The following is a 27,230-nucleotide window of genomic DNA, read 5'->3' as shown; positions in this document are numbered from 1 at the left end:
TTTTTGGTAGTTTTTATTTTATCATGCTTTTTACATTATTTTCATCACTTTTTCAGCTTTTTACAAATGTACAAATCCATGTAGTCTATCAAAAAATATGATGTCTTGAAATTTTTATAGTAGATTGTGTTACATGTGTATTTTTACATGCATAATTTGGATAATTTACAAGTATTTATGTAAAAATGTAGAACAAGCGCTAAAACGGTACTGTCTCTTTAAGAATAGTAGCAGTTCAGTAAACGCCTCAGACATGTTTCTAAAAGAACCTGAAAAACAATTTAAATTCTTTAACTTTGGTGGATTTAGAATCTTTAGAATGTAAAGATCTTTTAAATCTGATTCAAACTAGGGCTGCACAACTAATCGAATAAATAATCGAGATTTCAATTACAGCTGCCACAATGATCTAATCCTGAAAAGATTCAATTATAGCATTCCACGTAGGTCAAATTATCTATTTAATTTTCTGTTCAGTGTGTGTTTTTGCAGCGGTTGAACGTTGTAACCAAGTTGACCGTTTAGGCAACTGATCTTGATTTACTGATGCTTAAGGAATATTCCGGGTTCAAAACAATTAAAGCTGAATTGACAGCATTTGTGACGTAATGTTGATTACTACAAAAAATATATATTTTTTTTAACTCGTCCCGTTTATATTAAAAAGAGCAAAAATCTCTTGTTACAGAAAGGGACTTACAATGGAAGTCAATGGGGCCAATCCATAAACGTTAAAATACTCACTGTTTCAAAAGTATAAACACAAGATAAACAATATGCATATAAACATGATTTTAGTGTGATAAAATAACTTTCTAACCTTTCCTGTGCAAAGTTATATCCAGTATTACAACTTCGCTGCCATGACGACACATAGCCAATAAACCCTGTAAGCAATTTTATTGCACTAAAATCATGTTAACAGGTAATATGTTTACATCTTGTGGCTATACTTAAGAAATAATGTGTATTTTAATGCTAATAGACTGGCCAAATTCACTTCCATTGTAAGTGCCTAACTGTAACGGTGATTTTTGCTTTAGTTTATATATATACATATATATATATATATAAATGAGGGATGAGTTAAAAATATTTTTGGTGGTAATCAACATTATGCTGCAAATGCTGTCGATTGAGCTTAACTTGTATTGAACCCGGAACATTTCTTTTAAAATAGCAAAAAAGTCTTTCAGGGACACAGATATAATATTTCTTTTTAAGAATACGGCATGCCGTTGATCCACCCAAAATAAGTATTTTAATGTACGTTTTATAATCTAAAAACTTGCAAATATAATATCAAGGAAAATAATAATCAGTTATGATTTTTGTCATAATTAATTCAAACATGTCAGCTATTTAATTTATTTATTGCATATTGGGAAGTGCATTCTTCTTAGTAGGTTGACTAAACTTACACTGTGTCCTAACTAGTGGCGCCTCCAAGGGGAGGAATGTAGGAGAAGGATGGAGTCAAGTGTACTGTATGTGTGTATGAAAGAATGAGAGAGAGAGAGAGAGAAAATCTGTGTGTATTAGTGAGTATGTGCATGAGGGTGTGACTTGAGTTCTCACCTGGTTGCACCACACCAACAGCCATAAAACAGTCCACACAAGCCCTCCCACTCCACAACACACCACAATCTCTCTCTATTCTCACTCCTCCTGAAGTTGATTCTGAACAGCAGAGAGAGAGAGAGAGTTAACGTGGTTTGTGTACAACAGCATGGCTCAGTGTCAGAGCTGCTCTCAAAACATGGGTGCGTATTACTGCCTCATTCGCAGGAGATTCAAGAGAAGACGCAAAAAACGTTCCGAACGCAAAGGTAACGTGTTTATATTTGCATAGAATTGCATGACATCATAAGTCACTTTGAATTTGCTCGAATGTAAACGTAAACAATTGATGTAAGCGTTTGCGCCTTTATTGACGTTTTTCTCTTTAGCATTTTTAGTGTCATTTTTGTGCTAAAGTACGAAAAATTCCTCATTTTTTGTTGTGCATTGGACAAAACGTTTGTTTAGAGTAGTGTAGATTTTGTTTCTGTTTGTGTAGCAAACAAGCATTGTACTATCTTGTTTAATAACGTCTGTGTTGGTCTTACTGCCGACACTTTTATTTGCATTGTTATCAACACATAGAAATAGTTTCACAGTGTTCCAGTGGTCATGGAAAACCTGGAAATATCACGCAATTTTTAATTTAGATATTTATAAGCCTGGAATGGACATTTCTGTAGTGAATATACATCTTTCTAGTTATGCTTAGTTTAAAAGTATTTCATTAGTGAGAAGGTGTTCTTTGTGAGTGCAGTCTATCAAACCACTGAACCACTGAAAAATCAGAATTCATTTGATAAAACTTGTGTGAACTCTGGTAAAAGTACTTGTTGCTGTCAGTGACTTGCAGACTATTGAATCTAAAAATGAATGCGCTGTTTGATTCTGCAATTTATAGGCTAGTTCTGGCATTAATTCTACCAGATGCTTTCGTTTAGATGTCTTTCATTATTTTCGTCTACAACTAGCCCTTTGGGAATGTTTATATAAGCACATGTCTCTCGCTCTCTCTCTATTTAAGGCATGTGTTGTTAGTCTGCTGAAGGCAGCAGATAGCAGGTTCAATTCAGACAGCTCCTCATGTGTGAAGTTAATCCCTCTCATTAGAACGACCACTTCACGCTGGTAATCTCTCACCATGGTGACGCCTCTTGTCACAGTCCGCCGCAGTCCAAGTATCGACCGCTGTGTGTGGTGTTGACTAGTTGAAAGATAAGCGATTGCGTTTGTGTTAAAGATAGAAGAGATGTGGGTCATGAAGCTGTTATGTTTGCTGTTCAATGCCAGTCGTTTCTGAAACTGATTTAGTAGCTAGTCTATTTATTAAATATTTGTGATGTGTTTATCCACTCATTCTGATAAGTAATCAAATAATATGTTATAAAAAGACACCCTTTCTTAGCATGATCTTACCTTTGTTCCTATAATCTCCTTTTACAAAGTAAAGAATGGCTAAACTTTTTGACTGAGTAATTAATTTTGAGGCTCACAGACTCCTTAAACGATTTTAAGAGAAAGTGCTGGAATACAGTGATTCGCTTAGTGTTTTTCACCCAGTGTTTTTGCCTAATATTTTCAAACAGTGTTTTCGCCTAGTATTTTCAACAAAAATGTAGCGTTTTCAGCAAAAGTTTTCACCTAATGTTTTCACCAAGATTTTTTGCCAAGGGTTTTCGCCTCGTGTTTTCGGCAAGTGTTTTCACCTAGATTTTTCGCCAAGTGTTTTCGCCTAGAGTTTTCACCTAGAGTTTTCGCGTAGTGTTTTCTGCAAGAGTTTCACCAAGAGTGTTTTCGCCAAGAGTTGTCGCCTTGTGTTCTCACCTAGTGATTTCATCAAGAGTTTTCGACATGACTTTTCGCCAAGTGTTTTCACCAAGATTTTTTGCCAAGAGTTTTCGCCTCGTGTTTTTGGCAAGTGTTTTCACCTAGATTTTTGGCCAAGTGTTGTCGCCTAGTGTTCTCACCTAGTGTTTTCGCCTAGTATTTTCAGCAAAATTTTTCGGCTAGAGTTTTCAGCAAGAGTTTTTGCCCAGTGTTTTCACCTAATGTTTTCGGCAAGTGTTTTTGGCAAGAGTTTTCACCTAGTGTTTTCTCCTAGAGTTTTCAGCAAGAGTTTTCAACATGACATTCAACATTCGCCAAGTGTTTTCACCAAGGTTTTTTGCCATGAGTTTTTGGCTCATGTTTTCTGTATTGTATTCCCATGTGATTTAAAATTGACATGGCTATTTCACACCCTTGAACCCTTGATTTTAAAGTCAAGCAAAAATGTTGTGGTGGTTATAATCTAAATGCAAGTTCTGCCATTTATAAGCCTTTGGTCAACAGCTGGGTCAAAATCTGCAAAAAAGAAAAGAAAAAATTAACCCACAATTATTTCCTTTAGACGCCTGGTTGAAAATATTGAATTTTCATTGGAAATGTGGCACAGCAAATTAGATAAACTTGGTTACTTAAGCGTTTCTACACCCTATGCCACCCTCCCCCTCTCTCATGCTCTTACAAGGATACAAAAACCTAATTTCCTCCAGAGCAAATGTAGTGGAGTGAAGCTATGTGAGGCAGACTGTGAGTTTAATCTACTGGAGGGGGGAATAAATTCGGCATTAGCTCAAGCGGTTCAGTTTGACCAGCCAAGACCAAAAAAATGTCCAGCCCACCTGTCTCCGACTCGCTTTTTCTTCCCCCCTCTCCCCCTTTTTCCTTCTGATGGTCTGAGTGATAGATCCGTCTCCATGGCATGTGGTCTGGTCTGGTCTGGAGCTTTGCTGATAAAAGCGTGTTATCTGTGCCACCTGCTCTTGCCCGTAACATCAGTGGCACCACTGTTTGCTTTTAAAGACACTCCTTTGCACATTTAGGATAATGGTAGGTTATGGTTTTTAGGAAGTTTTCTTCTACTTGGAAGTTTGGCTGATTGATCCTCACAAGCTAGCTGAGATTTGGCCGATCACATGTACTTTGGCAAAACGTCTGCAAATGAGTGCATCATCTGGAAAGAGTCGCGTTTTATTTGAAGTCTCAAAATGTATGTGTGAACTTGCGTATATTAAACCATATTCATCACTAAAAGAACTGCTGAATCTCGATCTAACATCTGACAAGGAACGTTTTAGTGACATCGCAAATGGAAACATGGATACATTGCTGAGATGTTTGCGGAAGAGTGTCGTTAAAGGAATAGTTCACCCAAAAATGAAAATTCTCTCATTATAGATGTATATGACTCAGATGTATATGACTGTCTTTCTTCTACAGAACACAAATTAAGATATTTAGAAGAAGACAGAGCTCTGTCAGGTCCTTATAATGCAAGTGCCAGCAATTTAACGGTCCAAAAGTCACAATTAGGTAGCATAAATGTAATTCACACGACTCCAGTCGATCAACAAATGTCTTGATATGTTTGTGTAAAAAAGAAATCGATAATTAAAAGGTTATTAACTTTTATAAAGCACTTCCTGCCAGCAGCTGGCGCGAAGCGTAACATAAGTGCATCGGTGAGTTCACGCGAGAATTCGGAAGTGGCGCTTATTTACAACAGAAGAACGAACTTCACGCGAGAGTTCGGCCATTTCAAACAGCATCAGAGCCCTGGATGGAAGTACCAATTTAGTCAATTATCGTCTTGTATCTTACATAAACCTATCGATAAGCTTCAGAAGACATTCACTGATCGACTGGAGTCGCATGGAGTACTTTTATGCTGCCTAAATGTGACTTAGACTGTCAAAGTGCTGGCACCCGTGTACTTCCATTATAAGGACCTAACAGAGCTCTATCTTATTTAAAAATCTTCATTTGTGTTCTGCTGAAGAAAGATAGTCATACACATCTGGGATGGCATCAGAGTAAGTGAATAATGAGAGAAATTTCATTTTTGGGTGAACTATTCCTTTAAGATGTGCTTTTGAAAGAGAGAATTTATGTATATAATAAATCATAAACATTTGCTAAAACATCATTTGAATCTCATTCTAACATCTGACTAGGAAGCGTTTAAGTGATGCATTGCAGATCATATTGAATCGACGATCGACAGTGATGTACAGTGATAAAAGTTTTATTTAAAAAAACAGACAGTATGTATATATATATATATTTTTGGGCCTCCGCCTTTTCCGTCAAGTACGTTTTTCCATTCATTTCGAACCATAAGCCAGACATTTTGCAATTAAATAATAGGGAATTGCAAACAAACGCTCTAAAAATATGTTTTCTAGATGAAAATACATGCGTTGAATGACATGTCTATACAACATACAGTACGGATTCTTTCAGGGTTTGGGCGAAAAATTTTAATTACCCGGAGTAATGCTGATACAAGCTCTAGTTGAAATAAGACGCTAAAGCTAATAATTTATAACTGAAACAGCATATTAGACTTATCATGGTTTGGTGCCTTTTCAGTAATGTCTTTAAAATGATAAGTAATGGACGATACCGATTTACCATTTAATCGGCCTGGTCGATATATCAATTTATCAAAAATGTCCTCTTTGTTTCTTTCCACAGGGTTCATCAGCAAGGCAATGAATGAAGGTAGGTGGAATGTTGTGTGTGTGTGTGTAAAAAAATACTTGTCGTTAGTTGCGTTTTTAAACTAAATTTGCAAATTCTTAGTAGAAATAGACCTTTTAACAAATCTTTATCCTCATGTTTCCATGTTTATATCACAATTCTCTATCATCCAAGTCATGGTTGAATGTCTTGTAGAACTGAATTGATGCATTCCTGAAACAAATTCTTTACCAGCATTTTGTAGCAAATTCAACTTTGTTATCCTGAATTGAGAAGAGAATAATAAATTATTCAGCTAATATTAGAATCGTTTAGCAGTGCTGAGTAGAGTTTAACCGATTTATCATTTTTGCCGATTAATCGGCGGCAATAATTGCTTTTGGAAAAAATCAACAGTGATAGTTCTCCAATAGTTTCTTCCAACTTTCTTCCAACATCTTAGTTATCGCTGTCTGCAAAATCCAATATTGGCTGACCTCTAGTGCTGAGGATGTGTCACTATCGATATTGCTCACACTTAAAGTTATGAGTTTTTTGTTGTGCTGTACGGACATGATTGTTAATTGTGTGGATTGTTTAGGAGAGGTGTGCAATTACTTTTCAAACACATCAACATACACAATCCTCCTAGTTCTCTTTCTTTTGCTCTCTCGCCCTCTCTCACTCCCAGTGTTTCCTGATGAGCCAGAGGCTTGTAGAGCTGAGCTATGGCTTGGTTTCAGGGTGCGTCTTATGATCGTACATCTACCCTTCACTCAATATGACCTGCTGTGCATTCTAAGCGGACTGCTCTCCATGGTCCTGAATTCATCTTTCTTAGCTAGCAGCTCTCCATGGTGCTGAACGGGAACAGCATTTAATGCACCGTTTCATGCTGTTTTAAGATGCAATGAAAGTGTCCATATGAGTCTCCATGTGACTGTGACGCTATTTCAGCTCTAGAATGCTTTTAGGTAATAGTTTGTTTTTTCCTTTTCACAACTACAGAAAAGTAAAGCTAAGAAGTTCAAAAGTAAATTTTTAAGATTAAATTAGAGATTCATTATTGTTTATTCATGAGCAGACTTTAGAGACCGCTTCATATGGTTTCACAGGGTTTTGATGCCATGTTTGGCTCAGTGTTTGTCTGCTTTCAACCGCATTGCAAGATTTTGAAATGAACCTAATAAACATGCTTTTAAACCAATTTTACGAGTTTAATACAAGTTAAAGTTGTGATCAACATGCTTTTGATTACCACAAAAAATAATTCCGACTACTATCTCGGTTTGAAAAAACTAACAAAATGCGATGGGAAAAAAAACCACTTACAATGGAAGTCTATTGAGCAATCGACTTGCTTGGTTGTCTCTTCCATTGATGGACCTATGTATCGGCCTAGTTGATTAATCTGCTGATATTTGAGATTATCGGCATTGTCTGCTTAGCCGATTAACAGAAATGCATCAATTTCATAATCTACTGACAGCCTTGTCAATAATAAACAATGAGTTACTTTGTGTTAAAGTTTTTATTTTATTTGGCATATAATTTTTTGATCGATTCAAAGAGAGACTTCGAATTACCTTAACTAATTTTTCACTGATTGAAACACAAGGGCATCCCTTTATCATTGACTACAATCTTTCTTATCTTCGCCTAAATCAACCTATGCTGGGTTAAAGGCGATACAGAAAAGAAGGTAAAGACTGAAGTTGATCGTTGTTTGCATAGTCATGTTTTTAAAAGCAGATGTTGAACGGTAAGTGATTTTGTCTAATTTATCACCACTGCCTGCTAATGTGTCAGGCGTCACGCTGTTAGAAATGCCTCCTATTATCCCGTGGGCTTTCATTTTCACAGGGTTTTCCACAGCTAACCCTACTTTTATGGTGTTTTAGCATAGTCAACATCAATCGCTAATCGCAATCAACGAGCAGGAGCACTTATCTTTGAGTGGAATGTGGATGTAAATGGATTTTGTTTGCGAAATATCTGCTTTTATCCCACTCTTGACACCTTGTTTTCCAGTTCTTATGTGCATAATGATTTTAAAGAGGAATTTCTTGTATTCGTTCACTTAAGAAATTCTCACTTCACTCAGTCCATCGCTGAATGGGACATTTGAGAATGATTGAAAACTTCTGATGCCAGTAAATAATTATGTCGATATCTTGAGTGTCAGTGTAGTCTTGAAAAGCTTCTGTTGAAGTGTCCGCATGTGTGTGTCGCTCTCTTTAATAGCTTTCGTGATTTATCGAGCTTCTCAGGCTTGTTTATCATGAAGTGTCTTATCATACTATATCCACTTCAGTCAGCCCTTCAAAGTATCATCATGACAGCAGTATCCTCTCTAAACAGGTTCCCATTCAAGCCTGTCCATACAGACGTTTCGATATCTCTGCGCCTTTGGATTCAGAGAGCCTGTTATTCCGTCTCTGTCAATATTAGTTTTAAAACATCTGACAAAAAGTCAAAGACTGCGTACTCAACGTCTTTAACGAGGGAATGATGAAAAAACACAGACTGATGGCTTCAACAGAAGCATATACCATCGATTTACAACCGTGGAGCTCGACAATAAATCGAAGAATCAACAATAAACGTACAAAATGTGACTTAAATGCCTCTTAATGACTTTTCCTTAATCACTGAACTCTATAATACCCAGCTAAAGAACAGAACTGTTCTTCCCCAGTAGACATTTAATTCTTCAAACGATGTTATCAGTTCACACTTCAGCAGAGGTTTGAGTGTTGGAATGAAACTAATGTTTTCTCAGAAAGCATGCTCTTCCAGTCTCTTTCCCTGATTTATTAGGGGGATTTTAGCATTTAATTGGGCAATAATTGCACCTGCACATTAGTCGTCTCTCGTCATTAACGCTGGTTAATTAGGCTCATTAACAGAGCAGGCAGAGGGTGTAAGTGGGAACAGATGACTTCAGTAAGCAGAAATCATGATCAGTGATGATCTGCGATGAATTCCAAATCTTCTCTTTCTCTCTCTAGTAGGAGCCAGTGGGCGGCCCAGGGGGCAGCAGAAGTTCATCAGTTTGGATGTGGATGAAGAGGAACACATGAGTGAGGGTTTTTGTTGTTTTACATATTTACCTCCATCACTACACCTTTTTATTTCTATCTCCAAAGACACTGTTCTTGTGAATAATTATTATAATATAGGGATGCACAATATATCAGTTAATATGGCTTTTTTTGTAAAATGTGTAGACATTGATCAATATTGGACAATATTAAATGTCGACTCACTGTAATTGAATTACTTTTTAAGTCAAAAAAGTAATGTAATGCATTACATTTTACATTCTTGTAATCAGATTACAGTTACTGACTTTTAAGGAAAGTCATTACTTTTATGTGCATTATTGTGCAAAAGTAATATGTATAATACATATAGCGTTTCTGTGACAGCTCAAGGGTGTGTGACGTTGAATGAGTAGAAAATATAGACATTTTGAATTTGAGCAGAAAACCAAAAACTTTTCCAGGAAAAGTGATTTAGAAAGTAACTTAAAAGTAAAATAATTAGTAATTTATTACTAGTAGTGTAGATGTATAATATCGGCCATTTATCAGTTATCGGCAATAACATATTGTCGGCATATCGGTATTGGACAAATTTTCAATACCAGTGCATCCATGTTCGTCATGACTTACTGTAGTGATTAGCACATGTGATCCTGACACTTTGAGCCTTTGAGCAGATGTGGGAGATATAGAGTTGAATCCAGCCTATGTTGTGTCCCGATCCCATTCTTCCCCAATAACATCCTGTCTTTTCTACACTGCCTCTCAAATAGCAAAACCCTTAAAAATGACCTTTTAAAGCTGATGTGTGAACAACCCCACAAATACCATAGTATTCATATCCCAAAGCCTGTGTACTACAAAAACTACTGTGCAGTACTGTTTTCAGCATGGTCATTTATTTTTAAAGAAAGATATGCAATAGATTGTTATTGCTATAATATAAATTATTAGAAAGTGCAAGAATCCAAAAATCTGGTATAGAATAGCAGTTTTTCCTCTGTGTCCACACAAGTCTTAGCACTCCTCAATTTCTGCACTATTGCTCTTCTCCGGATTCCCCACCCTATCAGTGAGATCCTGTTATAAGATTTCCACTTATGGTGGTTGCCTTTGAGGGCACTCTGGACTGTGCACTAGCTCATAATCCGTAGGGGGGCATGAACAGGAAGTAAACTCATGCCCTGCTGAAGAATTGTAGACAGGCAGTACAATGTAAAAGTGAAGGTTGTTGAAGACTCAGATATTGGGAGTGTGATGATTCAGTCTGGTGAGGATTATAAACTCACACTCAAAAATAATAGCTGTGAGGAGTTTTCTCTTTGAACTGGCTTTTTGGCTTTTCTTTGTTTATTAACACTTTTTGTGTACTAAAGCGTGCAAACAGGGTCTTCAAGGTAAGGAGATGGGTTATTCCTCAAAGTTGACCCTTGATTCCTGACCTTCCAAACCTTCCAGCTGCTCTTTCTTGGCCCTCTTTAATCCATTTTCCTGAGCACCAAATGGAGTAACTTATCAAGCTTTTAGTGTAGGATGTTATAAATGAGAATTTACGCAAATTTCCATCGGCTTTGGCAACTGGTTGTTATGATGTTGGTATATATTGATGAGGTTGTTTGATATCTGGTAGCCTGCATTTATTCTTTAGTAAGAGAGAACAATGAAAGCTAATAAGTATTACGAGACAGGAATTTATTCTTTAAAAATATGTATTCCCAGATGTAGAGATTATAATCTGATGAAATCTTTTGGAAAATGTCTTAATAAAATCTAATTACAACCTAATTAGTCCGCAGTGTAAAAGTCTAAGAGTCATAGCTTAAAGTGGCTCTATTGTATTAATATGAATAGTCTTCAGAATAAATGTTAGCGTTGTTTGTCATAGACAGACTTTTAGAAGATGACATCATTTCAGTCCAGTTACAAAGAGAGATGAAAGAATCTCTAAATTTTACATTTACAAGGTCCTGCACCGAAGGCGTTGTAAGTTATTCTCTCTGGGCATCGCAGGTTCGTGTAGCATGGATGTTAAAGAAAACTGCAACCTGGACAACCTTTCCTCCAAGGAGAGGCTGGGAGAGGGGCCTCACTTAGCCAATAGGAGCACAAGGCGATTGGGCAAGAAACGCCCTCTAGAGGAGGGCAATAAGAGTCATGGCCACTCCAAATTCCGTCCCAAGAAGCGCAGGAAAATGCAAGGGCCGGTTTTACCGAAAAATGCGCTGATGCAACTTAATGAAATTAAACCAGGACTACAGTACAAATTGCTGTCTCAGACAGGGCCAGTGCATGCACCCGTGTTCATTATGACTGTCGAAGTTAATGGACAGTTGTTTGAGGGTTCTGGTCCAACGAAGAAGAAAGCCAAACTGAATGCAGCCGAAAAAGCATTGCGTTCTTTCGTTCAGTTCCCAAATGCATCTGAAGCTCACCTTGCGATGGGGCGCACGCTAACAGTCAATGCAGACTTCACTTCAGACCAGGCGGATTTCCCCGACACACTATTTAATGGATTCGAAACGCCAGCGCCGCCTGACGTCCCGTTCTACCTGAGTCTCAGCAGCAACGGGAGGCTTTTCTCCCTAAATAAATGCCCATTGCCTGTGACTCAAAAAAACAACAAGCTGGCACACCCACCTCTTCTGCTGCCCTCTGTGCTCACAGCACCCCCTACTGGCAGTGGCAAAAACGCAGTGATGATCTTAAACGAGCTTCGACCAGGACTGAAATACGAGTTTGTGGCGGAGAGCGGTGAGAGCCATGCCAAGAACTTTGTTATGGCGGTCACTGTGGATACACAGACGTTCCAAGGTTTCGGGCGAAATAAAAAGCTGGCAAAAGCAAGGGCAGCTCAAGCAGCGCTATCTGGACTTTTTAACATGCAACTGGACCAGACACCATCCCATCAGCCAATCCCAAGAGAAGGTCTGCAGCTACACCTGCCTCAGGTGAGAATGGTGCTTCCGTAACCGGTCATTTATTAGGTGCTGTTGTTCACAGTACTTTTCCCTTTCAAATTATAAAAACACTGCAGCTAAATGGAAATACATGTAAACACATTTCTGCAGATGTACATGTTTAAATTTAGGCTACGTTCACATTAATCCGGATGCATTTAAAAATTGCATTTTCGAAACGCTTCCGTCCACACTGCCATTTTCTTTTTTTCCCCTTTTTCACCCAATTTGGAATGCCCAATTCCCAATGTGCTTTTTAAGTCCTCGTGATCGTGTAGTGATTCGCCTCAATCCAGGTGGCGGAGGATGAATCCCAGTTGCCTCCACGTCTGAAACCATCAACCCACGCATCTTATCACGTGGCTTGTTGAGCGCGTTGCCACGGAGACATAGCACGTGTGGAGGCTTCACGCCATCCACCGCGGCATCCGCGCTCAACTCGCCACGCGCCCCACCGAGAACGAACCACATTATAGTGACCACGAGGAGGTTACCCCATGTGACTCTACCCACCCTAGCAACTGGGCCAATTTGGTTGCTTAGGAGACCTGGCTGGAGTGACTCAGCACACCCCACACCATCGTTTTCAAGCATTTTCCAAAATTTGCTCATCCACACTGAAACATGAAAATTCTTAAGTCCCCTTACTGTGCATGCGAATAATCACCATTCAATGTAAGGTCTGAAACACAATTGCCCTCGTGTTCCACCACCGAACAGCAATTCCGAGTAAACCTCATGCTGCTTTTGAAGGAATGCAATGTGAAGGTTTTACAAAGTAACATTTATCATTAACAATGCTATCAAAGTGAATAACAAGCACAACAACGCTGCTACAACATGGGCCACCATCTTGATTGTTTTGGGTTGAATGGATCATATGCTTCACATGACAACAAATACATCATCATTTTCAGATATCTCCATTTTCTCTGTCCACACTAACACACAAAGACGGCTTTTTAAAATTCATCCGCTTGGGAGAGCGTTTTTGAAAAATCTCAGTTATCACTGTCAAAAATGCCTTCTCAGTGTGGATGGAAGGCCAAAACATAGAGAAAAAGATGCATTTTCATTAGTGTGGATGCGGCCTTAGACTAGCATGCACATAAATGATTAAGCCATAACTGAATTCAGTTAATTTCTATAGGACTACATACATTGCACCTCTGTAATGCATTTGTCAGGCTTGATATTTAAAAAATAAATAAATAAATTTAAAAAAATGATTTTAATGTGATTAAATCCTATGCTTCGGTGACTTTGCTTAACCAAAGCTCCTGCCAGTCTTCGTTTAACATTTTTAATTAAATCAGAATCTATACACAAATGTTTCCATTGGCTTTGAAAGGAAGTCAAGCATTAAACCTTTAATCGGGGTGCTAGTGTAAACAGCATTATTTACACATTAGCTAATCCTCTTCATAATCCCTCCCATTTTTCTTTGATAACAACAGAGGAGAATAAAAATAATCTTAATTAAAATCAGAAACAGGAGCACCTCTCAAACAGGAAAACGCATTACAGTCGCTTTTTTTGACCAAGGAGATCTTTCAGTAAAAGGTCGTGTCAGTCAAGCAATTCATATCTTTGGGGATTTTTTATGTTTGTCCCTATCAAACAGATACATGTGCTGTCTTTAGAAGCAACGTTTAACACACCATTGGAATTCACTCAAATTAATGTAACTATCTATTTTAGTTTTGCTAATTAGTTGTGCTTGCTAACTTGCTTACTAGGGGTTAAAGATCTTAACGAACCCCCAACCCACTTCACTAAAATCATGTTAATACGAATAATGTTTACGTCTTGTGGCTATACTTTTGAAACAGTGTTTATGGATTGGCCCCATTCACTTCCATTGTAAGTGCCTTTTTGTAACGGGGTGTTTTACCTTTTTTAAATAAACCTGGGATGAGTCAAAATAACTATTGCACAAATTATTTTGTTTGAGCTTAACTTGTATTGAACCCAGAACATTTCTTTAAGGATTTGCTAGGTATCGTGCTAGCTGTATTATTAGCGGTATACAGATGTTTGGACAATAATGGTTGTGTGTTCCTCAGGTTCTTGCAGATGCTGTCTCTCATTTGGTTGTGGAGAAGTTCAGCGAGCTGACAGACAACTTTACTTCTCCACATGCGCGACGAAAAGTCCTGGCGGGTGTTGTCATGACAACTGGTATGCACAGCGCATAATGGATAGGGCCAGATACATGTGACCATTTTGCCATACTATTTTTTTCTCTTAACCTCTTCAACTCTGAAGCATTTTGGGCTGCTGCAAGCAATTTTTCACACTCAAATTTAAAAGCTCACAATTGAACTTCTAAAAATTGGTTACATTTTTTTCAGAATCCCCCCCAAATAAAACAAAATTGTTTACATAAAAATTGTAGTTGTTTTTTGTTGTTGTTGTCCTAACTTTGTAAGCATGTAATTCTAGTTCTGTTCACCCCGTCTCCCTCCAAATAGTCTTATTTTATTCCACTAGATAGCAGGAAGCACTAGAAAAAATGATTTTTCCTCATCACCTTCCGTCACAAAATGCAGATCTGAAATGTAGGTGGCGCTATAACACATTTAGCCCTCACAGATGTGCTGGCTCATAGACATTCAGTCTAATTCTCAGTTCATGCACCACCTCCATTTTTTCATCATACACTATATGGCCAAAAGTTTGTGGACACCCCCTTCTAATTAACGAATTTGGTTACTCCATTAAATCCAGTAATGGAAAATCTTTCTTTATGTAATGGCTTGGGCTTTGTGTGCTTCCAAATTTGTGGCAACTGTTTGGGGATAGTCCTTTTCTGTTCCAGCATGACAATGTCCCTGTGAACAAAGTGAGGTCCATAAAGAAATGGTTTACTGTGTCTGACGTGGAAGAAATAGACTGGCCTGCACAAAGCCCAGACCTGAACCCCAATGATCACTTTTGGGGTGAACTGGAACAACAATTGTAAGTCAGGCCCCATCGACCAACATCAGTTCCTGACCTCACTGATAGCCTTGTGTCTGAATGAGAGCAAATCCCTGCAGCCATGTGACTACATACAGTATAGTGGAAAGCCTTCCCAAAAGAGTGGAAGCTGTTATTACAGCAAAGGGGGAAATTGATGCCTAAGGTTTTGAAATCAAATGTTCATCAAGCACATATAGTGTCCATAAACTTTTGGCCATATAGTGTATATCTTTGCCTCTGAGCTCAATCTAGGTGTCATTAGAAAGCTGGGATCCTCCCCTTTGTGATGATGTATAATATTTTATCATTAATAATTAATAATAGTAATAATTAATAATAGTCAATAACAGATATTTCTGATGATTAGTTTATCATGCTTTTCCTGCAGGATTGCATATTTTGTTCTGGACATCTAAGATATAACATTGGATTATTCACACAAGCAAACACACAGACAAGTAAAAATGGCAAATTTATTAGAGAACCTCCTAAAGTAAAAGCAGATATAAAGTTTTTAGCTATTTGGGGCTTACAGCAGCAGTTATCGGCCCATAAAAGAAACGTTTGTATTTGATGACTTACAGAAATCATATTTCACTTTGAGATTCTTTTGAAAATATTTCAAACTGTGGTATTAGTGCAACTGTACAGTCGTGTTCCTGAGAATGTGAGCTTTCATTTGATATATAATTTGTCTATTTGAGTGCTATTTTAAAGACTTTTATATTCATATTAATATTTCTACCACATAACCACTAGGTGGCGCTTATTTGTGATGCAGATGTTTTAAGGCCTTATTTTGTTATTTTATGTAACATAAATGCAGAAGTGATGGTTATCTAAGCTTTCAAACGATACCACAAATGCCTGACTTTTGGATACGGGGACTTAAGCATTTTAAACGTAAACTTTTTCCGCGACATAGCACCCCCTTGAAGAGTTGAAGAGGTTAATAGTTGTTCAGTTCTGTTGAAAGAAAATATGCAGGTTGGTTTTGTTTCATCCTGGGTAGGTAAGGATGTGAAGGATGCCCAGGTGATCTGCGTCTCTACTGGAACCAAGTGTATAAATGGAGAGTACATGAGCGATCGGGGCCTCGCTCTTAATGACTGCCACGCTGAGATCATTGCACGCCGCTCCCTTATCAGATATCTGTACAGTCAACTGGAGTACTTCCTCAGGTGACACACATATCTACGCAAATACATATCTAAAATAGATTATCGTTTTCCTTAAAGCTTGAAATGTGACAAGTTTCACTCCAGGTTTCACTCCAGTTTGCTGATATAAGTTATTTTTGAATACATTTTCAGATTCCAGTAAGGATAAATTGATAGGACATGGCTGTGTGTGTGTGTATAATTGATCAGACATGGCCTTTATTCACTGTGAAATAATAAATGACAAATTTGATGAGAAAGATTACAGGCCATGAACCTCTTTGCAATTATAGACATTATTTGCAAGCTCTCTTGCAGTCTCTTCTGACATCATAGCTAAATGTGCGCGTGTGTGTGTGTTCTCTGAAGTGATAGTAAAGAGGAAAAGGAGAAATCCATATTCAGATGGTGCAGTGAACATGGCTACCGGTTAAAAGACGACATTCAGTTTCATTTGTATATCAGCACGTCACCCTGCGGAGACGCCCGAATCTTTTCTCCTCATGAGGCTGGCGCCGAGGGTATGTCATTATTCATCTGATAGTTAATTGATGCAGACTCATCTAGACTGTTTCTGTAATGTAGTAGCATTAATATCACCACCAAAAGAATACATATATTGTTGTTCATTTTCATCTCAAAACATTGTTATGAGCTATAGTATAAGCATCTTAATGGTCTCAGAACTGTACATTTGCAGGACTTGTAATATACTAGGGCAAGTGCAACTGTTAATATCCAAGCTAAAGGTTCCGGTGGCGATAAAAGTTCCCTACGCAAATTTTGTGTGGGGTTCAAGGTTGGTGAACATTTGATATGCGAATTCATAGCGTTGACCAATAGGAAGTTTCTTGGTTTGGCAGTGACCTCTGTGTGGCCGGTGTTTCATACATAGCTACTCTGAATATTTACAATGGATGAGCAAATCCTTTTCAAATGTTCACACTAGTGTTGTCACGATACCAACATTTTCAGTAGTCAGTAAAATTTCACGATTCTCTATACCAATTTCGATACCACTTAAAAAATTAGTAATATGCTATTGAACACACTCATTTAGCCTATTAAAATGTTAAATTTCAGTGTAAATAATAAATTAAAACAATAGCATGTTTCGTTCGAGTTTCCTCTGATTATTTTTCTAAATGTTATTTTCTTTTTACCCCCAAATTCCAAAATAGAAAAATTACTTTTCAACATACCATTGCAATTTTTTTAATCAAATGTAGTGCTTTTGTAAAGCTCCTCATAACATAGTCTAAAACACAACATTTGGTCTTATTTTTATCACATTATAAATTAAAACTTTGATGAAATCTTCTATTCAGTAAAACGGCACTCTTGCTTGCGAGATATAGGTTCAACATAATCAAAACAATAAAATACATTTTACTGAACACTAGCAATATATTTCTGTCGCAGTTTCTTATATTTCACATGGCGACCTTTTATTTTAAATCAAGGTTTTATTTTGACGTGAAGGCTTTTCCGGTACCGTGTTTTCACGGTAGTTTCACATTTCTGGATAACTGTTGGTTATATGACCCAGTGTGATTACTGAAGCACAAAATGCTGCAATTTAATTATATACTGCAAATATAAAGTCTGCAGGTGCTGCGCATATCACAGTGAGTGAGCGCTCTGTCATTTACTACAAGCACAGTGTGCGATGCTAATAAAATGATGTGTTTTTTTAGCATATGAGCAGCTTCACAAATTCACTTTGCTGTGCGCAGTACATGCAGACTGTATATTTCTTTAAACAAATCTCATCCATTTGTGGTTTAATAATCACACAAGGACATTTCACAATTTTACTTTGATTAAATGTCCATTTGTAAGCTGCCGTCTGTCAGTCATACAGCGTGCGGGGACCGAATTGAGTCGGTGCTTGGCACTACCAGTACTGCAGAAACACTGGTATTGTTACATCTTTTTTTATTTTAGTATCGACTTGGGACTAAACTATCGGTACTTTTGACATCACTAGACATACCACAAATGAAATAGTTTTTCAAAAGTCCGTCTGCGCAGTTTTTCAGTTGTTTGACCATTGACTTTGATTGTTTTAACACGTCTTGCTGTTTTTTTGCTGGAGTGTCACTGTGTCAGATCAAAAAGAATGTCAACTTTTAAAAATGCGTCTCGAGATACCTGCGTTCTGTTCTATTTGTTGGACTGCATCTAGCTTTTAGCTCAAGAATGCATTAGATCTGAATAGCCTGTAGGCGCATTACTCATCCAGCACGGTTTTTCTACGGCCTAGAAAAATACCTCAAATCGTGTAGCTTGTTGACACTTGTGCTATTACTTTTCTAAGCTGAGAATAAGGCAAGCGAAAAAACCCAATAGACTTGCATTGAAGGAGGTAAAATAAAATAGTAGACACTTGGAAATTAGGTCTTTTGACCTGGCCTAGTAAGCAACCATCCAGAACACACTAGAAACCACATAATAACTCCCTAGCTTTGTGGCGGCCAGTTTTGCATGGGCAAGAATCACTCACATTTTCTTCTTGTGTTGCGCTGCACAGATACAGCAAGATCAACCTGAACTAAATCTCAGCCTCTACTTTTTAGACCAGGGTGACCGGCATCCAAACCGAAAGGCCCGTGGACAGCTGCGAACCAAGATCGAGTCTGGAGAAGGAACGATACCTGTTCGTACGAGTAACACCATTCAGACTTGGGATGGAGTCCTGCAGGGAGAGAGACTACTGACCATGTCATGCAGCGACAAGATCGCCAGGTATGATGTCAATCCTGGAGTGACAATGATGACATCATCAATAAGGGATGTGCCAGAACGATAGATTGTTTGAGCATGTATTGTGAAACATCTGCAATTGCACATTTACAATCGATTGACCACTTTCACATGTTTTTCTCTCAAAACAAAGTGGGTATAAAACTAATAATTCCTTACATTTATATAGAGCTTTTGTAGACACTCAAAGTGCTTTAAATACGTAGTGGGGGAATCTTGTCAACCACCAGCAGTATTGGGTATTTTTAGCTCAACAAGAAACCGGCATTCGCAACACATTTTACTACTGCTTTTTCCACCTGAGATCGATCGCTAAAGTCAAACATTTTCTTTCCAGCAAAGACCTGGAAATTGTGATCCACTCACTAATTTCATCAAGGTTAGATTATTGTAACTCATTGTACATTGGCCTCCCTCAAACTGCATTATCAAAATGCAGCAGCTAGGCTTTTGACAGGGTCAAGAAAGAGGGATCACATTACCCCTATATTAGCATCTCTACACTAGTTTGCCGTTAAATTCAGGGTCGATTTTAAAATTCTGCTTTTTGTTTACAAGTCACTATCTGGTCTTGCGCCCAAATACATTACATACATTACAATTAATACATTGAACTTCTCGTCCCTTACTCCCCCACCAGCGCGCTCAGGTCTTCTCATCAACTTATTTTGAATGTTCCTCGTTGTCGCTGTACATCCAAGGGTGATCGTGCTTTCTCTGTGGTAGGTCCTAAACTCTCGAATAGTCTCCCTTACCATGTGAGGTCAGCTTCTTCAATAGCCATTTTTAAATCCTCTTTGAAAACGTATTTATTTCCTTTGAATAGGACTCAGTTATAGATCTGTCATTTTATATTTTTTATTGATTTGTAAAGCACTTTGGGTCAACTTCTGTTGTTTTTAAATGTGCTATATAAATAAAGGTTGACTTGACTACAGTAATGTGACATTTCTGTGTAAAATGGGATATTCGATGAGAAAATAGTTTGAGTCTGAACTTGATTTTATCCATCGGTATTGGATTGGATCATGAACATTGTGAGATACCATATCAGATATGGTAGCCATGTTGTTGTTTGAGAGGAGCTGAAAAATAAAGGGGATTGGTAGCGTCAGCTGAAAAGTCGTTTCAGAGGCAGAGCAAGTTATTACATTTTGATGATTAAACTTTTAATTTAATTAAATGATAAAATTTAATTTGAAACATTATGAAAATGTTCTTTGATATACAGTAATATGCACCAATAAATTGTGCACAGTAGGAACTAGAACATGTATTAAGACATGCAAATGGGGTCCATTTTGATTTCTTGTTGACTTCAAAACGTTTTGAGTTTGTCCGTTGCTGCCGTCTATGACCATGATTAAATTCTATTGACTTTTTAAACTGAAATTGGCTGTTTTCTATGTAAACATACTTTTGTATTTGCATCTTTTTTCAAAGTATGCTCAGTTTAAACCACATGTTTTTTATTAAAAACATGGCTGAAGTTTTAGTTGACTGCTGACATCACATGGCCGATTTTTTTTTTTTTGTGGCAGCATCTATGTTTGATCATTCATATAGCTGGCTCAAAGTCAAATGCTTCCAACTGTCTCACCTTTTTTCTCTTGTACCCCCCATCACCTTTAACGAGGTCTCCTCGTTTGCATTCTATGCCCCTTCGCCTGCATCCAGAGGCATTTAGAAAGCAGCTGATTGGTTGCCTTCTTGGCTCTGAAACCCCAATCACTTCAGCACTCTCCAGAGCGGGCGGCTCCCTGGAGCAGGGGCATTGGGCCCCTGATTAGGTTGCTGATTATGGCCTCCAGAAAACAGCCGTCATGCTGAGGGGAGGCCTACTGCTGCATGACACATATGCCTACATATGCACTTGGCATTGGATGCCAAGAAACCCACTTCAGTTAAACACGGTCGTTGTCTTCCAGCTGTGAGCTAGAGGCTTTTCGAGAGCTCAGATCTTGTGTGCCACCTTTGAAAAAATGCACTCTGAAGGACTTGGAGAAATCATGATGATTGAGATTATAGACCCAGGTGTTATTTTTCTGATCGTCATAATGGTGCGCAGTAAATATGATTGAATGGGAGTGCACTCGCTTGACATCGTCAGGATGTTGTTTCATTCCTTCGTGGTTTGGTTTGACTTGTCCTTTGACATTAGGATCCTGTTGTTGCATGTCTGCAGGGTTTCTCTTTTGAGTCCTGTTTTTCTGACAACTAACTTCCTGACTTTTTTCACTGATGTCGTTAAAGAAATGTTAAGGTTCACCAGGTGCACACCTGTACTTTTCAATAACCTCCCCTCCTACTTTCTTTCTCCTCATTGCTTTCTCCCTGTAGATGGAACGTGATCGGAGTACAGGGGTCTCTTCTGAGTTATTTCATGGAACCCATCTATTTCTCGAGTTTAATTCTCGGCAGCCTGTACCATGCAGACCACCTGTCCAGAGCCATGTACCAACGCATCACTGACATGGATGATCTGCCCCAGCCATTCACCCTCAACAGACCCCTCCTTAGTGGTAAAAAAACCAAAAAAACACTCCACCCTGATGGATGAAAGAACGAATAGATGAATGAATGGCTTGTTTGCATGGATAGACAGATATATAAGAAATTAAGCCTTGTGGATTAGTGGTTCGAAAAGTCTTGATGAATTGTTCACACCAGTCACGTTTTTGGATCTGTATGCGCTGTTTATTTGAGTCTTTTTATGCAAATGTAATAGACAGACATCTTTGACCGTTCCGCCACCTCTTGCTATTTTTTCAGCATTTCACACTTTTAAAAACATGTCTCGAGACACCATTTGACGCCAGGGTTCGATTTGTTTGGTTGGTGTGAAAACTGTTGTCCAAACTAAAGTGTGGTTCCTTGGTGTCCAGGAACACTGAATTCATAAAACAAAAGTCCACTTGAAAACAGGGTTCTGGGGTACGATTCATGTGTACTCCGAGAGTAATCCAGCGTAATTGCTATTTGAGTTGTTGTCTAGCTACTAAGGCTGGGATTTGATACAGATTTCCTAATTTGATTCAGATTCACAAGCTTTCAATTCCGATTTGATATCGATTTATATGGTTATATTTCAGATATAATGTCCTTTTTGCTTACATATGAAAGAAATTCTCTCCAAGCTAATGCTGTTAATAAAACAGGGGACTTTCTATCTAGGTACATTACGAAAATATCAACTTCACTATTTATATTTTATTTGTTTTTCATCATTTTGTTCACATTTTGGCTTGTTGAAAATGAAGAAATCTATGTATTCAATCAATAAATATGATATTATATTGGAGATATAATATTTTTGACTTGATTATTGTTTAATTTGTACTATTTACAAGTATTTACATTGATTTGTTGAACACTTGCTAAACCGGTTACAGTCTCTTTAACAAAACCGGCATTTCTGTAAAGAGCGTCTGTAGATGAGCGTTAACGAAAAAGTTAACGAAAGAGACTCGAATGGATTTATCTCATTTGTGCCATGCATGATTAGAATTGTTTACTTTTTGTTGTTTTTGATCAACAACTGACTGTAGAGAACAAAAGGGGTATTAAAAGAGACATTTAACATTTAACACAGTGACATATCAATTGTGTGGATCTTGTCTTTGGACACACATTACACGAAACAACTTTTACTCTCAACACGCAGTGAAACTATCCCACTGCTGAATACTCCACCACTATACTACACAATCACTGGTGAGTGAAATGTAAACATTTACCATCCAGTTGCCAAATATATACATTTTAGTAGAATAGCACAAAATTTGGTTGCAAATTTGAGAGATTTCCTCTCATTGTAAAAGAGGATTGCGCACAGAGTAAAAGATTGATCTTGGGAATTAAGAATCGATATCGAGATTGTTCAAATGAAAATCGCGATGCATTGTGAAATCAATATAGTAGTTACTTGTGTTTTATATGCCGTGTCAAGTTATAAAGGATTTTAACTTCTAAAAACACGTTTCAAGACACCTGCATTCTTTACTACTCGTTGCACTGTCTAGATTTTTTAACGCAAGAACAAGTTCGGTCTGAATGGCCCCTTACGAGAAGCTTTAAGGGCATTTCCACCTTTAGCTTTTAGAGCAGATCAAAGTTTGTTTGACGTCAGGGTCCAATTTGATTGGTTGGTGTAAAAGCTGTTTTTCAAACTGAAGTGTTGGTTTGAGTTCATAAAACAAAACATCCACTTGAAAACAGGGTTCTGGGGTCCGATTCATGTGTACTCTGTACAATTAGAGGTTAGTATAAAAGCAATCCAGCCTAATTTGGCGAAGCAAATCGCTATTTGAGTCGTTACCTAGTTACAATGGTAAACAGCTGCCACTAGTACTCAATGTGGTCCTTGCATTTTTGACGCAAATTAACTGTTCTGTCTTCTCTCACTGCAGGTATCAGCAACACAGAAGCAAGGCAACCTGGGAAGGCTCCCAACTTTAGCGTAAACTGGACGGTTGGAGATCAGGGGTTAGAGATCATCAATGCCACCACGGGGAAAGATGACCAAGGACGAGCTTCTCACCTGTGCAAACATGCCCTCTATAGTCGCTGGGTCTGTCTACATGCCAAGGTAAACACTGTCTACTGTCAGGGCGGGCCAAGCTGCGGAATACTGAATTTCACTGCTCGATTTCCATAAATGGTTTGGGTGGATTAGGGAGCTTTGCGTTGTTAAACTTATAATATGTCCTACATACAGTAATACCTCGAAATAGCAAGAAAAAATCTGTCTTTTTAAATTTTTTACATTTATTATATTAAGAAGCAAATCTCCCTTTACTTCTCTCAGCTCACTGAAACGCTGAGGATCCAGGGTTCTCGGCCAGGCTCCTACCATGAGGCAAAGCAAGCGGCTGTGGAGTATCACACAGCAAAACAGACTCTCTTCAAAGCTTTCTACAAAGCGGGGCTTGGAGCGTGGGTTGAAAAACCCATCGAACAGGACCAGTTTACCCTCACTCCCTGAGATACACAAAGAGAAAGAGAAAATGAGGGATTGTCACAGTTTTAAAGTTTTAATCTTACCATGCACAGTTCAGTTTCCCTCTTTCTTGTCACTTTTTTGCCCCCGATATTATTGCAATTCGCATGGCTCCTTCTATCAGTTAAAAGTGCACTCAGTAATTTGTTTTGTTTGTTGCGCGGGCCAATACGGCAATTGTTTTTAGAAATGCGCTATTAGAAGTTAGCCATTAACTTATTCTGCAGTTAAAAGTGTCCAATAATTGGGGTGTCATTGAGATAAAGTGAGTAGTATTTGTCCGGTCATATGATTATGAGGCAACCTACTCCATATAGAATAAAATCTTTTTTAAGGCTATTGATATGACTTGTCTTCATCTCATTTTAAAAATATGTTTTAAAAAGTACAATTATATTAAAACTGTTTTAATGAGGGGAAGAATACTGAGTGCACTTTTAAAAACATGGTTACATTTAAAACTATTTGTATTTGGAATGAATTTTTCATCTCAGGTTTCCACTTCATTGTAAATTCAGTATGGGTAGTTGGTTTCCTGTTTAAATTTAGCTAATATTTGTCATCAAATTTCTCATTTAATGTTACAAATGTCATGCCATTTCACTGCAAAACAATAAAAAGACTGTACAGCACAAACCGCTATCTTTAGAAAACCAGATTTATCAGCTAGCGACTGGGGAAAGATTTGTTTCTTCTTAAACGGTAGGATAGGAATTTGATAGTCAGATGTTTATGAATGATTGTAAATAAGTAAACTGCGTAAAATTACTGGGTTATTTTAAAGATCGACTTCCTTAATTCATTTGATAGGAGATAAACATTCGACACAACAATACGGCACTTGAGAACATAATATAAACCCCTATAGGAACATGTTGCAGCATTTAGGAGACACTGTTATGGTCCTAAACCTTTGCCTTTTTCAAAGTGGTTTACCCTGATTATACTTTCGTACTGTTTGAAACTGACTTATCACCTTTAAGCTACTGCACTGATCCTTTAAAGGTGTTCTGTTTTAGTTTTGGGTAGTTTCTTATTTGGATAATATTTCTCTCTCGGCTCAGCAGGAGTTCTGGAATAAACTCAAGAACTCAACCTAGTTCGATGTCGAAACAATAACTTTTCCTTGTAAATTCCCATGGAGCCACTGTGTTCTGCAATCCAGGATGCTCTCCTTATTGTCTGAACTAGGGGTCCCCAATGGATCCCTTATGTTTGATTTGGTTCTGTCATGCCAGAATCAGAACTTCCTTTAAACTCTGCATCCAAACAAGACAAAGACTCAAACGCTGCATGAGTTTTGGCATGAAAATACAATAAAGAAAAGAAAAACTCCCCCCAAAAATCCTTGTGTGTGTGTGTGTGTGTGTGTGTGTGTGTTTTTTCTTTTCTTTTTTCTTCTCTCTTATCAGCCAGTAACCAACACTTGATTTAATTTGGACGATCAAACTATTGACTTTTCTGTACTTCTTGACAATCTCAAACAATACCAAATTTCAAAGACGTTTCAACAGCCTGAACGGACTCATTTATGTTTGCTTTATAATCCTGATAATAAAGTTTAATGTACAAAAAACTGTATCTGCATCGTACAATTCCAAAGACTTTTGAAAGCTTTAAAGTTAAGTATGCAAACAATATAATTGGTCTGGAAAGGGATTACAAATACATCATCAGTGTTCTGTGTGTTCTTAAGAATGACGTTCAAGAGGGTTCGTTTTCAGAATTCTAATTCCACTAAATTATGACCTTTTGTTTACTCTAAATACCAATTGGCAAAATGAAGCAATTAGTGGCGTGGTAATCGCAGTGACTAGAGTGAAATTGTGTTTATCTATGCTTGCAGACTAGAGTGCTGGACTGGTCTCCAAACAATGGCACTTTCAGCTACAGTGCTTTTATCCAGAACTCCTGTAATTCACATTTAAGAGTGCTCTCACTTTACATTAGTATTCCTATGTTTTGAAGGCTTAATCCTCTATTTTTTCTAATGAATGCAAAAACATCTAAAAACATTTTGTATTTGTCATGTAGCATCCTGTTCTTATGTGTTGACAGGGTTCCCGCAACTTTTAACAAATTAATTGCCAGTACATTTCTATAACTTTACAATGTTTATGAATACTGGATAAGAATTTTTAAAAGTAGTTTCATAGAGATGCACTCACAAAGAGCATTGTCAAAGCAATGATGTGTTTTAAAGCTAAGAAAACTAGAAAAACGTTTTCTATATAAATTAACCCTGCAAGAATTAGTCTTGTGCAAGTGAGCAAGGCATGTAAGCCTAGGTTGATCTAGCATGATAATTCCTGTAATAAGTAAATGGTAAAATTGGCTACATAAGGAACACCAATAAAAAGTCATTTTTAGGGGTCCGATCAGGTTAAAATACCTCCTTAAACGGATAGTTCACCAAACAAATTCCTCATTTACTCACCCTCATGCCATCCCAAATGTGTATGACTTTCTTTCTTCTGCAGAACACAAACGAAAATGTTTAGTAGAATATTTCAGCTCTGCTGGTCCATACAATGCAAGTGAATGGTAACCAGACCTTTGAAGTTCCAAAAAGCACATAAAGGCAGCATAAGAGTAATCCATATGACTCCAGTGGTTAAATCCATATCTTCAGAAGCAATATGAGAAGTGTTGGTGAACAACAGATCAATATCAAAGCCATAAATAATATATAAATCTCAACTTTCACATACGTTCACATTTTGAAAGTGAAAGTGGAGATTTATAGTAAAAATATTGATCTGTTTCTCAACCACACCTATTCATATCACTTCTGAAGATAAGGATTTAACCACTAGAGTCATATGAATTACTTTTATGTGATTTTTGGAGCTTCTAAGGTCTTGTCACCATTCAGTTGCATTGTATGGACCAGCAGAGCTTAATATTCTTCTTAAAATCTTTGTTTGTGTTCAGCAGAAGAAAGAAAGTCATACACATCTGGGATGGAATGCGGGTGAGTAAATGATGAGAGAATTTTCATTTTTGGGTGAACTATTCCTTTAAGGTAACAACTACATATTTTAAAAAAATTTTGCAGTGTAGAGAAACTATGACATGTAGTTTTTCTGCAAAGATAAAGCTCGTTTTACTTTAAAAATGTCGTATGCTAGAAGATCTACCCTTATTCTTTGCTGTGTTGGGTGTAATCTGATTACAAAGTAATTAGTAACTGTAAACAAATTACTTTTTAGTTGTGTAACATGTTACATTTTAAATTCTTGCCAGATTAGTTAAGACTCAGTTTAATTACTTT

General features: G+C 37.6%; 1 protein-coding gene across 4 annotated transcripts in view; it reads left to right on the top strand.

The window, feature by feature from the left end:
- adarb1a (adenosine deaminase RNA specific B1a) overlaps positions 1 to 25,516 on the top strand; it is a 42,901-nt gene extending 17,385 nt beyond the window's left edge. For 2 of the 4 annotated variants that reach the window (XM_051694190.1, XM_051694191.1), the window contains 10 exons: positions 6,079 to 6,105; positions 9,075 to 9,146; positions 11,121 to 12,058; positions 14,134 to 14,248; positions 16,044 to 16,212; positions 16,561 to 16,712; positions 18,771 to 18,939; positions 21,298 to 21,479; positions 23,367 to 23,545; positions 23,765 to 25,516. In XM_051694190.1, the coding sequence (XP_051550150.1) occupies positions 6,096 to 6,105; positions 9,075 to 9,146; positions 11,121 to 12,058; positions 14,134 to 14,248; positions 16,044 to 16,212; positions 16,561 to 16,712; positions 18,771 to 18,939; positions 21,298 to 21,479; positions 23,367 to 23,545; positions 23,765 to 23,941 (2,163 nt within the window). In that variant the 5' untranslated portion in view covers positions 6,079 to 6,095 and the 3' untranslated portion in view covers positions 23,942 to 25,516. Of the gene's footprint in view, positions 1 to 1,673; positions 1,830 to 6,078; positions 6,106 to 9,074; positions 9,147 to 11,074; positions 12,059 to 14,133; positions 14,249 to 16,043; positions 16,213 to 16,560; positions 16,713 to 18,770; positions 18,940 to 21,297; positions 21,480 to 23,366; positions 23,546 to 23,764 lie in introns of those variants that run through there. The other 2 variants (XM_051694189.1, XM_051694192.1) reach the window with 2 other exon arrangements.
- The last annotated feature ends 1,714 nt before the right edge of the window (positions 25,517 to 27,230 follow it).

The sequence above is a fragment of the Myxocyprinus asiaticus genome, chromosome 49 (assembly GCF_019703515.2).
Source record: "Myxocyprinus asiaticus isolate MX2 ecotype Aquarium Trade chromosome 49, UBuf_Myxa_2, whole genome shotgun sequence".
NCBI lineage: Eukaryota > Metazoa > Chordata > Actinopteri > Cypriniformes > Catostomidae > Myxocyprinus > Myxocyprinus asiaticus.
This window is presented reverse-complemented; position numbering and strand designations above follow the sequence as displayed.